The following is a 13,773-nucleotide window of genomic DNA, read 5'->3' on the forward strand; positions in this document are numbered from 1 at the left end:
ATGAGACTAAGACAGAAACTACTGGCCCCACACAGTTTCCTTGTGGCTCCAGAGAGGCCGGCAGAGGGCGATCTGGGACTAACCGCAAGATCAGCTAGCTTCCTTCCTCTTCCCCCTAACTTCCCAGCTCCGGGGCCCCCTCGGGAGAGGGTGACTAGAGAGCGGAGGCCCACCGGCTTCCCCTGGGGTTCCCCAGTTTCAAAGACAGTCAGGCGCGGGACGCAGCAAAAACCCAGTAGCAGCGTGGGCTCCCTGGCCGTCTGGGGCGAGCCTGGGACGGCAAGGACACCCAAGTGGACCCCTGGGCTGCTCGTGTCGCCGGTGGCCCGACTGCTCGCGCTGGGTGCACGGTTACCCGGCCGTCCTTCCCCTCAAGAGCCTTGCCCATGGGTTCGCCAACGTCGCTCCCGGTTGGCTACGAGAGTCCCAGAGTTAAACTTTCAGCCAATAAAAAAAGGCATGGGGCGTGACGCACTGAAACGTCACGGGAATTCCCCCCTCGGGGGCCCGCTAGGGGCTTTCCCAGCTGGTGCCCCAGGTAGCAGGAGAGGAGAGGAGAGCGGTCCAAGGCGGCTGGGGCCTGGAGAGAAGTCGGAACCAGAGCCGCCGCCACGGTGAGTGGTGGGGTTCAGACCCTAGGTGGCCGGGAAACGCGGAAGGGAGGGAGGAAGGACTTTAGGTGACAGTCCTGGGGCTGGAGAGTGCGTACACCAACCAGACCCCGGTACACGTCGACACGTAGGCCTGCCCTTAGGCTGCTGTGTGCACACTCAGACCCACACACACATGCACAGACAGACGTGCTCACCTGTGCACCAGTGCCCGGACACACACTTCACGTAGTACAAACTCGAGACATGCTTACCCGTGCTCTCCCACACATTCAGACACGCACTGGCACATACCCACACAGCAGCTCAGGGGCTCACCTGTAAGGAGAAATGCTCGCTTGCACATGCATGCTGACACCACGCACATACATGCACACAAGACATTAAGGCTGAAACATGTATACGACAGACACACACACACACACACACACACACACACACACACACGGCTGTATGACTAGGGTGAGGGGGCAGGTGACGTCCGGTCGCCTTGGGCACCTGGAGCAGGTGCAGCGTGGGAGAAACTCAAATGTTCCTTGAGTCGGAGATGAAGCTATGCCAAGGAGGAAACTCCTTCCCCCCACCCCGCGGCTCCTATCACACTCTAGGGGCCGAGCCCGAGGGCCCCACTGGAAGAGCCCCCGCCTACGGACCATCCGACAGCAGGAATGTCCCCCCAAAAGCCCCCGGGTGAATCAGCCTTGTCCTCCCCGCTGGCAGAAAATCCCAAGGTTGCTCCAGGCCGAGGCAGTGGGGGCGCGGCGGGCCCGGCTCCGCACTGGGCGTCTCTCCGGCCCGCCGGCTGTACGTGCCCGGGAGGACACAGCAAGCGCCCCAACGCCTCACGCGCCTCTGCCCTCCGACTGGAGGCGGCACCGGCAGGCCACAGGGGAGCTCCCGCCTCTCCCGCCCCTCCCGCCGCGGGGGCGGGGCCAGTGCGTCATTTCCAGGCCCGCCCCCTCCGGCCCCGCCTCCCCCTGGTATTTTCGGGACTTTCCTAAACTGCACTAACTTTCTGCCCCTACTCCGGCCCAGCCCAGCTCCGGATCTCGACCTCCACCGGATCTTACCCGCCACACCCGGACGGGCGGCCGGAGGAGATCCGACCCTCCCCCAGATCTGGACCTCCCCACTCCTGCCCACCCCTAAGCTGATCTCCCCCACATCCCTTCCCCTGCACCTTAGGCGGGCGTCGAAAACTCTGGGAAGTCGTACCAGGGGCTGAAGCCGCCAGCCAGAGCCGGGCCTAACCCAGAGACATGGACAGTTGCTACGACCCAGTGAGTCACGCTGCCTGGCCCTGAAGGTGGCTGGTGCCCCTGTGTCTGTCTGCTTGTCCACCAGAGCCTCCTCCACCCCCCTACGCCTGCATTTCTTCAGATTGTCTCAGCCTGTCAGTCTGTCCTATCTGCAACCAATCTCAGAAAGAAGCTTCCTCGTGGGCTTGAGGAGGAGCTGGAGTTGACTGCTGAGGGCTTGGAGCTGAGGGTGGAGGGCTTGGCTAGCTTCAAATCAGCTGCCACCTCCAACCTGTCTCTAAACCAGGGTCTGGATGGTATCCCCGAATATGATGATTTTGAATTCAGCCCTTCCATTGTGGAGCCCAAGGGGCCACCCCCAGAGACAGGTCAGAAAGTCCCTTAACCTCCCCTTGTGAGGAACAGGGAGGAGGGTGAGCATGCACCTTCTGCTTGGGGGATGGGCTCAGAGACCCTGGCCCAGCAAGTCCCCTCTGTCCCCAGCTGATGGCCCCTACCTGGTGATTGTGGAACAGCCTAAGCAGGTGAGTGAGCAACAGAGTTGTGGGGTGGCTTCAGCTCTGGGGGCAAGTGAGGCAGTTCTACCTGACTGGTCATGAGGTACAAGGGAAGCTGCTCCCAGTTGGATGATTGGTTGCTACTGATCACAGTTTGGGGAGGAGTTCAGAAGAAGCACCACTGGTCATTGTGGTCTGTGATGGCCAGTGTGGTGCTGTGGGGGGGGGGTGTCCCCTGATCACAATGACTCTGTCACGGAATCATCAGCGAGGCTTCCGATTTCGATATGGCTGTGAAGGCCCCTCCCATGGAGGCCTACCTGGTGCCTCCAGTGAGAAGGGCCGGAAGACCTATCCTACTGTCAAGGTGAGCTTGAGGATGCTGGAGGGTAGGCTAGGGAACAGTGTGTTCAGGGTCGTTGCTGATAATCATGTGACCCTATCAGATCTGTAACTACGAGGGACCAGCCAAGATCGAGGTGGACCTAGTAACACACAGTGACCCGCCTCGTGCTCATGCCCACAGCCTGGTGGGCAAGCAATGCTCGGAGCTGGGGGTCTGTGCCGTGTCTGTGGGGCCCAAGGACATGACTGCTCAGTAGGTGTCCCCTATTTTTGACCCCCATGGGGTGCTCTACTACCTGCCAGTCTTAGGACCCAGCCTACCTGAGCCTACTTTAGCCTCAGAACCCCAGGGCTCAAATATAAAGAACAACTTCCTTGAACATTAGAACTAGGCTGAGGCTGGCAGTGGGAGGCGGCCTCAGGAGGAAAGAGCTGCATGGGTAGAGGTCTCTGACTCCTTCCTGTCCCCAGATTTAATAACCTGGGTGTCCTGCATGTAACCAAGAAAAACATGATGGAGATTATGATCCAAAAACTTCAGAGGCAGCGGCTCCGCTCCAAGCCTCAGGGCCTTTCAGGTATGGGAACAGGGAGAATCAGAAGAGGCGCTCGTGGAAGGGACAGGGAAGGGAGAGAGCCAGAGGTCATACCCACACTTTATATCCAGAGGCTGAGCATCGGGAACTTGAGCAGGAAGCCAAGGAGCTGAAGAAAGTAATGGATCTGAGTATTGTGCGGCTGCGCTTCTCTGCTTTCCTTCGAGCTAGCGATGGCTCCTTCTCCTTGCCCCTGAAGCCAGTTATCTCGCAGCCTATCCATGACAGTAGTGAGTATCCTGCAGGGTGCCAGGTGTGAGTACCCAAGGGAGCACTGGGGCGCCTTCAATCTATGGAGTCTGAACCAGGATTTGAACCTGGCCCTGCCACGTGAGAGAAGTGGTCTTAAGTATGAGTATTGCTTCTGTCTTTGGAAATGAGGATACTAGTAATTCCCTAAGGTGTGAGATAGTGAAAGACCTCCAAGCTCCCGGCCCCATCTTTGTGGTCCTAACCCATCTCCCACACTATAGAGTCTCCAGGGGCTTCAAACCTGAAGATTTCCCGAATGGACAAGACTGCAGGTTCTGTTCGGGGTGGAGACGAAGTTTATCTGCTTTGTGACAAGGTACAAAAAGGTGAGGCTGGAGCCCAGACTGGGAGTTAGGGACCCTAGTTATAAGGCTGGGGACCAGGGCAGCTCTAGGATAAACAGACTGGACCTGTAGATCTACCCATAGCTAAACTTCACTTTTCCCTGTAGATGACATTGAGGTTCGATTCTATGAAGATGATGAGAATGGATGGCAAGCTTTTGGGGACTTCTCTCCGACAGACGTTCATAAGCAGGTACTGAGGACCAGGACCTAAGCTGGGGGCAGAACTAGCAAGGGCCTTTTCTGACACCCTGTCTCTCTCCCACCCTCCACCCCCAGTATGCTATTGTGTTCCGGACACCTCCCTATCACAAGATGAAGATTGAGCGGCCTGTAACAGTATTCCTGCAACTGAAACGCAAGCGTGGGGGGGATGTCTCCGACTCCAAACAGTTCACCTACTACCCTCTGGTGGAAGGTGGGGCGGGGCTAGAGCATTCCCAGGGACTAGAGGGAACTGGGCATCCTAGAGATGGCTCCTAGGAGCCACCTTGAGGACTCTTGGGAGAAGAGGCCCTTAGGTCTGACTGATATATTGGGTTTTAACATTCCGTTTCCCTTTGCTCCTAGACAAGGAGGAAGTACAGCGGAAGCGGAGGAAGGCCTTACCCACCTTCTCCCAGCACTTCGGGGGCGGTTCCCACATGGGTGGAGGCTCAGGGGGCTCTGCTGGGGGTTATGGAGGAGCCGGAGGAGGTGAGAGGGTGCTGGTGGCGGAGAGAGGGGTGGAGGAAGGAGGAGGTAGGGGAAAGTTGGGGAGAAATTTGGATGAGTCCTGTTTAGTGCCTCACAGCCCTGCCCATGTCCACAGGTGGCAGCCTAGGCTTTTTTCCCTCCTCCTTGGCCTACAGCCCCTACCAGTCTGGTGCTGCCCCAATGGGCTGCTACCCGGGTGGAGGGGGCGGGGCGCAGATGGCCGGGTCGGGGCCGAGCGTGGATGCCGGGGAGGCAACCGCGGAGCTGAGCGTATCCCCCGAAGGCCCCCAGGACAAGCCGCAGGTCCCCGATGCGCTGCAGCGAGGTACGCCTCGGGAATCCGGGCGGGTGGGGCGGATCGCCGGACTGGGGACCTGGTCCTCACTCACTCGCTCTATCGCCTGCAGCTCGCGAGTACAACGTGCGCATGTTCGGCCTGGCGCAGCGCAGCGCGCGAGCGTTGCTCGACTACGGCGTCACCGCGGACGCGCGCGCTTTACTTGCGGGACAGCGCCACCTGCTGACCGCACAGGACGAGAACGGAGACACGTAAGCGGCAGAGGGTGGGCAGAAACCTGACTTCCAGGGGCTGGGGTCTCCTGATAACAGTTCTAGAGGTTAGGACAGGAAAGGAGGAAAGGTTGGGGCAGGAGAGGTATCTGCAAAGAGCTGAACCCTAGAGTAGGGCAGATCAGGTCCCAAGTCCTCACTACTTTCTACTTCCATTCAAGGTATTTAATCTCCCCAACCTTCAGCAATGAAAGGGACACAGTAATAGCAACTACCTTAAAAATGTGAGGAAGGATTAAAATGGAGACATTCAGGATTCAACAGGCCCCAATGAAGAACACCATGGGGGCAGTGGAGTTTAGGGGGCAGATGATGCTCTAAGGGGCTGGACTTCCCAGGCCAAAGTCTCACTCTCCAACCCCCAGACCTCTGCACCTGGCCATTATCCATGGGCAGACTGGTGTCATTGAGCAGATAGCCCATGTCATCTACCATGCCCAGTATCTTGGCGTCATCAACCTCACCAATCACCTGCACCAGGTGAGGAAGCAGCCTCTGGTGAGGGGTTAGGGGTCGGTGGGGTATTCACTGGAGTGGGTTTGGCTTACTCTGCCTTCCTCCCCAGACGCCCCTGCACCTGGCAGTGATCACTGGGCAGGTGAGAGTGGTGAGTTTCCTGCTTCAGGTGGGTGCAGACCCGGCACTGCTGGATCGGCATGGAGACTCAGCCATGCACCTGGCACTGCGGGCAGGTGCTGAGGCCCCAGACTTGCTGCGTGCACTGCTGCACAGTGGGGCCCGTGCTGTGCCCCAAATATTACACATGCCTGATTTTAAGGGTAAGCTTCCTACCTCCAGTCCAGAAGGCAGAGGTGGGGACCAAGAAGGGTGCATGATGAGTAGACAGGAGTTGAGGCTAACTGGTCAGGAGTCATAGCAACAAGATAAGTGTGCAACTGGTTTCTCTAGGACTCTACCCTGTGCACCTGGCAGTTCATGCCCGTAGCCCTGAGTGCCTGGATCTGCTGGTGGACAGTGGAGCTGACGTGGAGGCAGCAGAGCGGCAGGGGGGTCGAACACCCCTGCATCTAGCCACAGAGATGGAGGAGCTGGGGTTGGTCACTCATCTGGTCACCAAGGTGGGAATGAGGACTGTGGAAGGGGTGGGCCTTACGGTTGTGGGAGAACCAAGAATGATGAAGTGTGTGGGGAGGCTTGGCTAGCTGGACCATGCTGCTCACCATTTTCTTGCACCTCACAGCTCCATGCCAATGTGAATGCCCGCACCTTTGCTGGAAACACACCCCTCCACCTGGCAGCTGGACTGGGATCCCCGACCCTCACTCGCCTCCTTCTAAAGGCTGGTCAGTCTCACCTTTAGATGTATGAACAGGGCAGAGGGAAGAAACAGGGAACCACCAGTCCCTCATTTGGCAGTCCTTACTGTGAGTCCCTCTGATGGTCTCTCCTGATCCCTTCCTCCCTCCAGGTGCTGACATTCATGCAGAGAATGAGGAGCCACTGTGTCCACTGCCCTCACCCCCCACCTCTGGAAGTGACTCAGATCCTGAAGAACCTGAGAGAGATACCCAAAGAAGCTTCCAGGGCCATACACCTCTTGACCTCACTCGCAGCACAAAGGTGAAACCAGCCTAGCACTAGAAGTACCAGGATAGGCACCGGGTACCTCCTGGGCTTGGGGATGCAGTCCAAATTATACTTAGGGATAGTTGGGCTTAAGTGCTGGGATGATAGTCAAAGCTGTTTTCCCAGGTGAAGACCTTGTTGCTAAATGCTGCTCAGAATACTGTGGAGCCACCCTTGACCCCACCCAGCCCTGCAGGTAAGGTTGCAGCAGGCATTTCTAGCCCCAGAAGTCATCTCCTTCAGCACCTTAGGGAGAGCTCCCTTGCTCTATCCCTCTCTTCCATCTAGGCCCCAATGACCTGTGTCCTTGTTTGTCAAGTTTTCAGGGAGAAAGGCCATGTCCAGGTATCTGTGCCCCTGCCAATCTGGACCTAACTCGTGGATCCATATTTGTCCCTTTAGGGCCAGGGCTGTCACTTGGAGATGCAGCCCTGCAGAACCTGGAGCAGCTACTAGATGGGCCAGAAGCCCAGGGCAGCTGGGCAGAACTGGCAGAGCGACTGGGGCTTCGAAGCCTTGTGGACACATACAGGAAGACAGCCTCACCTAGTGGCAGCCTCCTACGCAGTTACAAGGTGGGGTAGCATGTACCCTTCCCGCCCCTGCCCTTCTCAGAGCCCCCTTCCCCTGGGAACTCTCCATCCTACACCCTAAACATCACTTAGACCTGTCTTTTCCATTTCCTCAGCTGGCTGGTGGAGACTTGGTGGGTCTGCTGGAGGCCTTGTCTGACATGGGTCTAGATGAGGGAGTGAGACTGCTGAGAGGTCCTGAGACTCGAGACAAGCTGCCCAGCACAGGTAAAGGGACCAACCTGGAAGGTGCATCTGGGCCAAGGGTAGGAGGCCTGAAGCCTGACTGTCCCCTCTGCTCCCCAGCAGAGGTGAAAGAAGATAGTGCATATGGGAGCCAGTCAGTGGAACAGGAGACAGAGAAGCTGTGTCCGCCTCCTGAGCCACCAGGAGGGCTCTGCCATGGGCACCCCCAGCCTCAGGTCCACTGAACCGCTGCTCAGCCAACCTCCTCCACCTGAACCCCTCTGTACAGAATCCCCACCTAGTCTAAACCTTATTTAACACCTCAAGCCCACACCTCAGTGAGGCAAATAAAGGATTCCTATGGGAAGTGGAAGGCCCAGTGTGATGCCTATCCCTGGAACCAGCTTCCTACCCTGGCCCCAAGTGAGACTAGAGAAGGAGACCCAGCCAGCAATTCAGAGCAGTTTTAATGGGGTAGAGGCTGTACAAAGGGCAGGGCCCACCAACGGAGGGAAAGCAGGCCGTGCCACCTCAGCCTATGGATGGGGCCTCAATGTGGACATCCTTCTTCCATCTCTGTAGGAGAGAGGTGAGCCCTTGGGGAGAAGGAGGGGAACCAGCTCAGCCCCAACTCCTGGCCTCTGTCTGAGCCAGGCTCCAGGATGCAGGGAGATTGCTGGTGTCAGGGTCGAGTGGTCTCAGCAGAAAGCAGAAACATCATCAGGCCTCCCCCACAAAAAAAAAAAAAAAAAAAGAAAACCCCCATCAAAAGTTAGGGGCATTGGCCCCTCCCCCCCCCCCCCCCGTACGATAAAGAGCAAAACATTATCACAAAAAAGGGGGGCTCGGAGAGGGCCCTAGCCTAGGCTCCCGAGGGCCCGGCCACGCCCCCCCCCCCCCCGTACGAAAAAAAGCAAAAACATTATCAGGCCCCCCCCAAAAAAAAAAAAAAAAGAAAACCCCCATCAAAAGTTAGGGGCATTGGCCCCTCCCACCCCACCCACCCTGTACGAAAAAGTGCAAAACATTATCACAAAAAGGGGGGTCTCGGAGAGGCCCTTAGCCTAGGCTCCTGAGGCCCGGCCCAGCCCTGCCCTGCCCCGGACACCGCGTCCGGCGCGGTCGGGCCCTGGACCAGGAGGCCCTCTTAGGTGGCCCGAGGCTGGCTGAGCTCAGGCAGGGCCATGTCATCATGCAGGTGCCCAGCAGGCACTGCCCCCAATGCTCCTGCTCCCTGCTCAGGGCTTCGACAGCACACTGCCTGCTCCAGCCCGGGCCTCTGAGCCACGACGCTGCACCCGGAGCTGGCTGGTGGGGTTGGGCTGCAGGGAAGGACTGGAGTGAGGTGGAGGACATCCATCCTCCGTGCTCCTGGCCTGGGCCAGTGCTGCCTCTATGGCATCCAGCTCCTCACTGGCCGCCTTCATCTTGACTCGAAGCAGCGCTGCGTAGGTGCCATAGCGGGATTTCTAAGGCAGAAGGCCAGGGGCAATGACAGCCTGCCCTCCTCCCCTGGCCCATCCCACCTCACCACCTGGCCAGGAGATCTCGGTCCTGCAAGACATCCTTAGGAGGCTGATGACTCTCCCTGGGCTTTCAGAACCACCTATCATGACAGCTGACATTTCTGGAGTCCCTACTAGAGCTAGAGACATGGAATACTTGACAGACGTAACTTCCTGGCCTTAGTGGGTATGGAGTTTAGCCTTGATCCCCAGAAGAGAAAAATGGAAGACTCAGAGACAAACAGTCTTGAGTCTCTCAATCACCTAACTGGTCCCACTTAGTTCCATGCCCTTACTTCTAGCCTGGGACTATGTGTGGGACACAAAGGCGTCAGGCAGGGTGGCTCACCTCGAACTCCAGGTAGGCCTCCTTCTGCCGCTGCTCATCAGCCTCCTTGCCTCGGGTCTTCTTTCCCAGATGTGTTGCCCGGTGCTCACGCAACTCACTTGCCATGGCCTTCAGCTTGGCCTCATGGGTCCTCACCTGCTCCTCCTAACAGCCAGGGGTTCCTGGTCAATGTCACTAGTTTACAGTGACTTCATGCAAAGTTTAACAAGGGGATGAACTTGGATCTCCAGTACACCCATCCACCTGTCACCAGTATAGGGCTGCTTAATTATATTTGTAACCTGGAATACAGTTGGCCTCCTGCCCCACTCCACCCCACTGCCCCCCGTTAGATCGGGCAATCTGGGGCAACCTGGGAGAGGCGGGTGGCAGCGCTGGGCAACAGAGGACGGCTGAATTTCTTCTGGGAACTAACAGCAGCTGGGAAGGGGGGCGCAGAGAACATGGCGGCCACCACATTGATGCGAGTAATCCAGGACTGCATTTGTTCTAGACTCCTGAGGAGACAGCACAGCTATTTGGAACCAGGACACAGAGTTTTTCCTGACTTGGGGTGTGGTCTTAGAAGGAAAGGGGAATCCAGGAGTAAGGGAAGGGGGCAAGGTGGGTGAGCAGGGTCTGAAATGGTCAGGAATAGGGTACTCACGGAGCCTGGAAGAGAAAGACCCGCCAGTCAGCTGTGCGCAGGTAGAAGACGTGTGGTCTCTTGCTGTAGTCATTGGCACGGGTGGCCAGAGCATGGTGGATGCTGATGGCATTCTTCAGCTCTGCCTCAGAAAGAGCCTTCCCAGGCTGGTACTCCTCCTATGGGGGGGTGACCATCTTGTCCTGCCCCAGTCCCAAGCTGACCATCTCCAGCCACCTGCTCCACTCTGCCAAGCCAGCCCCACCACCCCCTCCTGACCCCGCACCTTCTGCAGGTAGAGGATCATGCCCTTGAGGATCCCATGGAAGCTCTTCCAGCCCCGCTTGCCACGAGGTGCTGGGGAAGGAAAGCAAGTCAGGGGGACCTGAGGAAGGCCTACTCCCATCCATCCCCCAGACCCGTACCCAGCCACATACTCTTCCTGAAGTCAGGGTCTGCGTGCACCTTTCGCACCAGGGCCCCGTGTTTGTAGACAGCAGCCCCAGGCTCTGGAGTCAGGTCCAGGAAAGGGCTGGAGCCGCTGCCACTGCCCCCGCTGACCCTCTTGATGACCTTGGGGTTGGGGTCGGCCAACTCAGACAGAGAGCGCCTCAGCTCCTCCTCGTCTCTGCAGGTGTGATTGTCTTAGAGGGTGCTGGCCACATAGCCAAACCCCTCAAAACTGGCTTTTGTCCTAGAATGCCTCTCCAGTGTTTAGGAGCTGCTGGCGGGGGGTCCCCCCCTCAATCTGAGCTCCTGCTCTGTTAGAGCAGAGCTCCAGGCTGAAGGCCTGTCTCCTCTCAGATGAGAGATCCCTTGGGGTAGGACCACAGCTGTACCTCCCCCCACCCCCACCCCCATACAAAACTTCCACCTTCTCCATTTCTACACACCCCCCCATCCTCACACCCTTCTCTGAGACAGATATGTGTGACTCAGTTCTGTCCTAACCACACCTAACACCAGGCTTTGCTCATAGTTGCTGGTTACATGGTACCAAATAGAAGAGATGAGCTGGGTATGGTGGCTTACACCTGTAATCCCAGCACTGGAGAGGCTAAGACAGGACTGCCTCAAGTTCAAGGCTAGCCTGAGCAATAGTGTAAGACCCAGTCTCAAAACACAAAAGGAAAAGGTAGCTTCCTAGTACCACTTCCCTCAGCATCTTAGTTTGTAAGCTATCAGATTAAAAAAAAAATCAGATTCTAACTTGTCATTGCCTTACTCAAGAACCTCCAATAGCTCCCTTTGCCTCCCACAAAGAGCTTATGTTACCTTTCCCCCAACACTCTCCTTCCAACCATTCTAGCCAGGCCTGTCTCCCTACCCCACATTGACTTCACCACACCTTGGCCTCTTCATACCAGCTTCTCCCTCTCTCCTGTAATGTTCTGCTTCCTTCAAGATTTGCCTCTAAAAAGCCATCTTTATCCCCCCCCCACACACACACCCTGATCTTGAGCTCAGAGGCATCTCTTTACAACTAAGGTGAGCCATGACTGGATTTAGCAGACAGCAGTAAGTACAGTGCCCAATGATGTTTGGTGAGGGCTCTCAGCCTAGGACCCCCAAAGACTAAACTGGACCTTCTCCCTCAACTTGGACTCTCTAAGACAAAGGGAAAACTTGATTCCTGTTCTGTGACAAGTGTTATGCTCCAGACAAGGCTATACTTCCAGAGATACCTGCTTTCCTCTTGGGCTGTCAGGAACCTCCTTTTATGTTTCAGCACCCCTCTTCCCCGCCCTAGCCTAGCCTGTCATAACAATAGAGTTAGACACAAGACAGACCCCAGTACAGGCAGGCATCTCCAAAGAAGGAAATGAGGCAGCCTTTCTGCCTCTTGGGGCCTCCTACCCCCTATACCCAGAGCCCAACTCTCTGGTGTCCCCAGGCAGCCCCTTCCTCATGCCCCATCCACATGGCCCCAAGACTCACATGGCCCACTGCAACTTTTCATTCTTGATGGAGCTGTACAAGGCCTGAGGAAGAACAAATCAGGGGGTATGGGTCAATCCTGAGGGGAGGTGCACCATGTACTTCAGTGTCAGAGCTTAGAACCTTCCCTCCTAACTTGGGAGAGAAGATGGGACTTAAGGGGGAGTGGGATGGTTGGCATAAGGATAAAAAACAGGCTCTGAAACAGAGCACCAAGATCCAGGCCCAGCTCCACCACTGAAGCTGCCCAACTTGGGCAAGTATCGGGGCAAGTGGCTAGTCGGCACAGAGAACCCCTGCCCAGGTCTGGTGCACAATAACTGCCAGCTGCTATTATTATCTCTGTTGTTATTAAGGGGGCTCTCCTGCTCTGAGGTTGGTTGGAGAAGCACAACTCTAAACAGAATGAAAAAGCAGCTGAAGAGATCCTCCTTCCCCCAACCAAGTGCTCTGGCTTGGTTCCACACTCTAAACCCACACGGAGCAAATGGGGAAACTGAGGCTTCATGATAGAGGATTCACCTCACCCTCCTCATCTCCCATCTGCAGAACAATGGGAGGCCTTCCCCCAACCCAGACAGCCCCATCAAGCTAGAAGCCAGGGGGCTCAGCTCTCACCCAGACACACTTCACACTGCTGGAGCATCAACCCAAGTCTGAAGCAGTAGTGGAAAATCACGTCCACCCCAAACAGTGGGCTCCTGAACCAGTCACTTCCTGGCTGTACAGTTGGCCTGGAGACATTTGGGAGCCATGGGTGCCAGAGGAGAGTGGTTTCCAGGAGTGGTGTATAAGACCCCTGTTCTTAAGGATGGCCTGGAATATGCCAGGGACTCCAATTGTGGGGGCGCTTCTGCCAGTCTGTCTGTGAGTGGGTGTGTCCCCAGCATGTGCATGTTTTACTGTGTGTGGCTGTGATGCTGCCTGCGCGTGAGCTGGGTGCAGTGGTGACGTCGACGCCTTCCCAGTGATGGGACCCAGCCCCCCCCCCCATCTCCCAATACACCACAGGCTCTGACTCTCACTGCCCATAGCCATGCCCAGCCAGAAGGCTATCCAGACACTCCGTCCCTGGAGGCAGATGAATCCCAAAGCCTCTACCCCACACAGCACAAACCAGGTTAATCGACACAGCCCCCAATACACCTGGCCAAACTCAACAAGGCTCAGACAGAACCTAAACCCTCTCACTTCTCAACTCTCCACCCAGAAGGCTGAAGTGACCACCAAAATCCAACCTGCAACCCTTGTCTCCAACCTTCCAGTTCATTATTCGGCCCTCCTCAAGACCACCTTTGCCCACAACCACACCTTCCTTCCTTTAAAGGTCCCAGGCCCTGTCAGAGGGCCCCATGTCCTGCTCCCGTCTAGAAAACCCTCCTCACCCATAATGCTGTGGTTGGTAAAGCAGGTCCACCTTGGCCCTCCTCCGCAAGCCCATGCCTCCAGGTGCTCAGAGGCTAGATGCTTGCTGAGCTCTCCCACCACCTTCGTCCCCATCCATGTCCTCCTCGCTCGCGCCTCCCCCAGGCCGCCCCCTCACTCGCCGCCCCTCCTGGCGTGGGCCCGGTACCCCACGCCCTCACCGCCTTTTTCTTCTTGCGGCTCTGCAGGCGGCTGACCACCAGGTCGGTGTAGAGCACCGGCTTCAGACTGCGCGAGCGCTGCGGCCAGCCATAGCACAGGGTCTCCGCGCCGCGGTGGGTGCGCCCGTAGCGCACTGAACACAGCGAGCGCGAGCGCAGCCGCCCCGCGCTGCTGTGGATGCTGTTGACGCCGATCATGCTGGCCCGGCCGGCACGCCGCGGCCCCCGGCCATGCCCCCGCCGCCCTCGGCTCCC

The 13,773-nt window shown here is 57.2% G+C and overlaps 3 protein-coding genes across 5 annotated transcripts in view; 2 read left to right on the plus strand and 1 right to left on the minus strand.

Annotated features, from left to right (window-relative positions):
• Window positions 1–1,622, plus strand: LOC103744071 (basic salivary proline-rich protein 1-like). The gene is made up of 2 exons (XM_008845722.1): window positions 1–614; window positions 1,220–1,622. The coding sequence occupies exons 1-2, from the start codon at window positions 1–3 to the stop codon at window positions 1,620–1,622; spliced, it is 1,017 nt and encodes a 338-aa protein (XP_008843944.1).
• Nfkb2 (nuclear factor kappa B subunit 2) lies at window positions 509–7,893 on the plus strand. Of its 2 annotated transcripts, XM_008845641.3 has the most exons (23): window positions 509–614; window positions 1,797–1,891; window positions 2,157–2,238; window positions 2,354–2,394; window positions 2,636–2,734; window positions 2,814–2,965; window positions 3,184–3,290; window positions 3,380–3,538; window positions 3,782–3,886; window positions 4,012–4,097; window positions 4,184–4,322; window positions 4,475–4,600; window positions 4,716–4,925; window positions 5,008–5,149; window positions 5,536–5,650; window positions 5,736–5,949; window positions 6,080–6,249; window positions 6,372–6,474; window positions 6,600–6,751; window positions 6,884–6,953; window positions 7,160–7,332; window positions 7,446–7,557; window positions 7,636–7,888. In XM_008845641.3, the coding sequence occupies exons 2-23, from the start codon at window positions 1,871–1,873 to the stop codon at window positions 7,758–7,760; spliced, it is 2,703 nt and encodes a 900-aa protein (XP_008843863.1). In that variant the 5' UTR covers window positions 509–614; window positions 1,797–1,870; the 3' UTR covers window positions 7,761–7,888. The 2 variants fall into 2 exon arrangements, with proteins under 2 accessions (XP_008843863.1, XP_008843865.1); XM_008845643.2 differs by lacking the exon at window positions 509–614 and having other exon boundaries at window positions 1,602–1,891; window positions 7,639–7,893.
• Window positions 7,894–8,428: 535 nt separating this feature from the next.
• Psd (pleckstrin and Sec7 domain containing) overlaps window positions 8,429–13,773 on the minus strand; it is a 15,135-nt gene continuing 9,790 nt past the window's right edge. For both annotated transcript variants that reach the window (XM_008845645.3, XM_008845644.3), the window contains exons 12-18: window positions 11,933–11,976; window positions 10,432–10,622; window positions 10,281–10,351; window positions 10,016–10,173; window positions 9,722–9,866; window positions 9,370–9,513; window positions 8,429–8,984 (exon numbers count right to left, since the gene is read on the minus strand). In XM_008845645.3, coding sequence (XP_008843867.1) covers window positions 8,754–8,984; window positions 9,370–9,513; window positions 9,722–9,866; window positions 10,016–10,173; window positions 10,281–10,351; window positions 10,432–10,622; window positions 11,933–11,976 — 984 coding nt within the window. In that variant the 3' untranslated portion in view covers window positions 8,429–8,753. The remainder of the gene's footprint in view (window positions 8,985–9,369; window positions 9,514–9,721; window positions 9,867–10,015; window positions 10,174–10,280; window positions 10,352–10,431; window positions 10,623–11,932; window positions 11,977–13,773) is intronic.

This window comes from Nannospalax galili, unplaced genomic scaffold, assembly GCF_000622305.1.
Source record: "Nannospalax galili isolate Female #2095 unplaced genomic scaffold, S.galili_v1.0 scaffold161, whole genome shotgun sequence".
NCBI lineage: Eukaryota > Metazoa > Chordata > Mammalia > Rodentia > Spalacidae > Nannospalax > Nannospalax galili.

What these genes read in the sequence shown, in the direction of transcription:
- LOC103744071 (XM_008845722.1), top strand. Translation starts at nt 1, where the DNA reads ATGAGACTAAGACAGAAACTACTGGCCCCACACAGTTTCCTTGTGGCT. An exon ending in GAACCAGAGCCGCCGCCACG is followed by an intron (nt 615 to 1,219) that starts GTGAGTGGTGGG and finishes ATCACACTCTAG; the next exon opens with GGGCCGAGCCCGAGGGCCCC.
- Nfkb2 (XM_008845641.3), top strand. Translation starts at nt 1,871, where the DNA reads ATGGACAGTTGCTACGACCCA. An exon ending in TGGACAGTTGCTACGACCCA is followed by an intron (nt 1,892 to 2,156) that starts GTGAGTCACGCT and finishes TCTCTAAACCAG; the next exon opens with GGTCTGGATGGTATCCCCGA. An exon ending in TTATGGAGGAGCCGGAGGAG is followed by an intron (nt 4,601 to 4,715) that starts GTGAGAGGGTGC and finishes CCATGTCCACAG; the next exon opens with GTGGCAGCCTAGGCTTTTTT.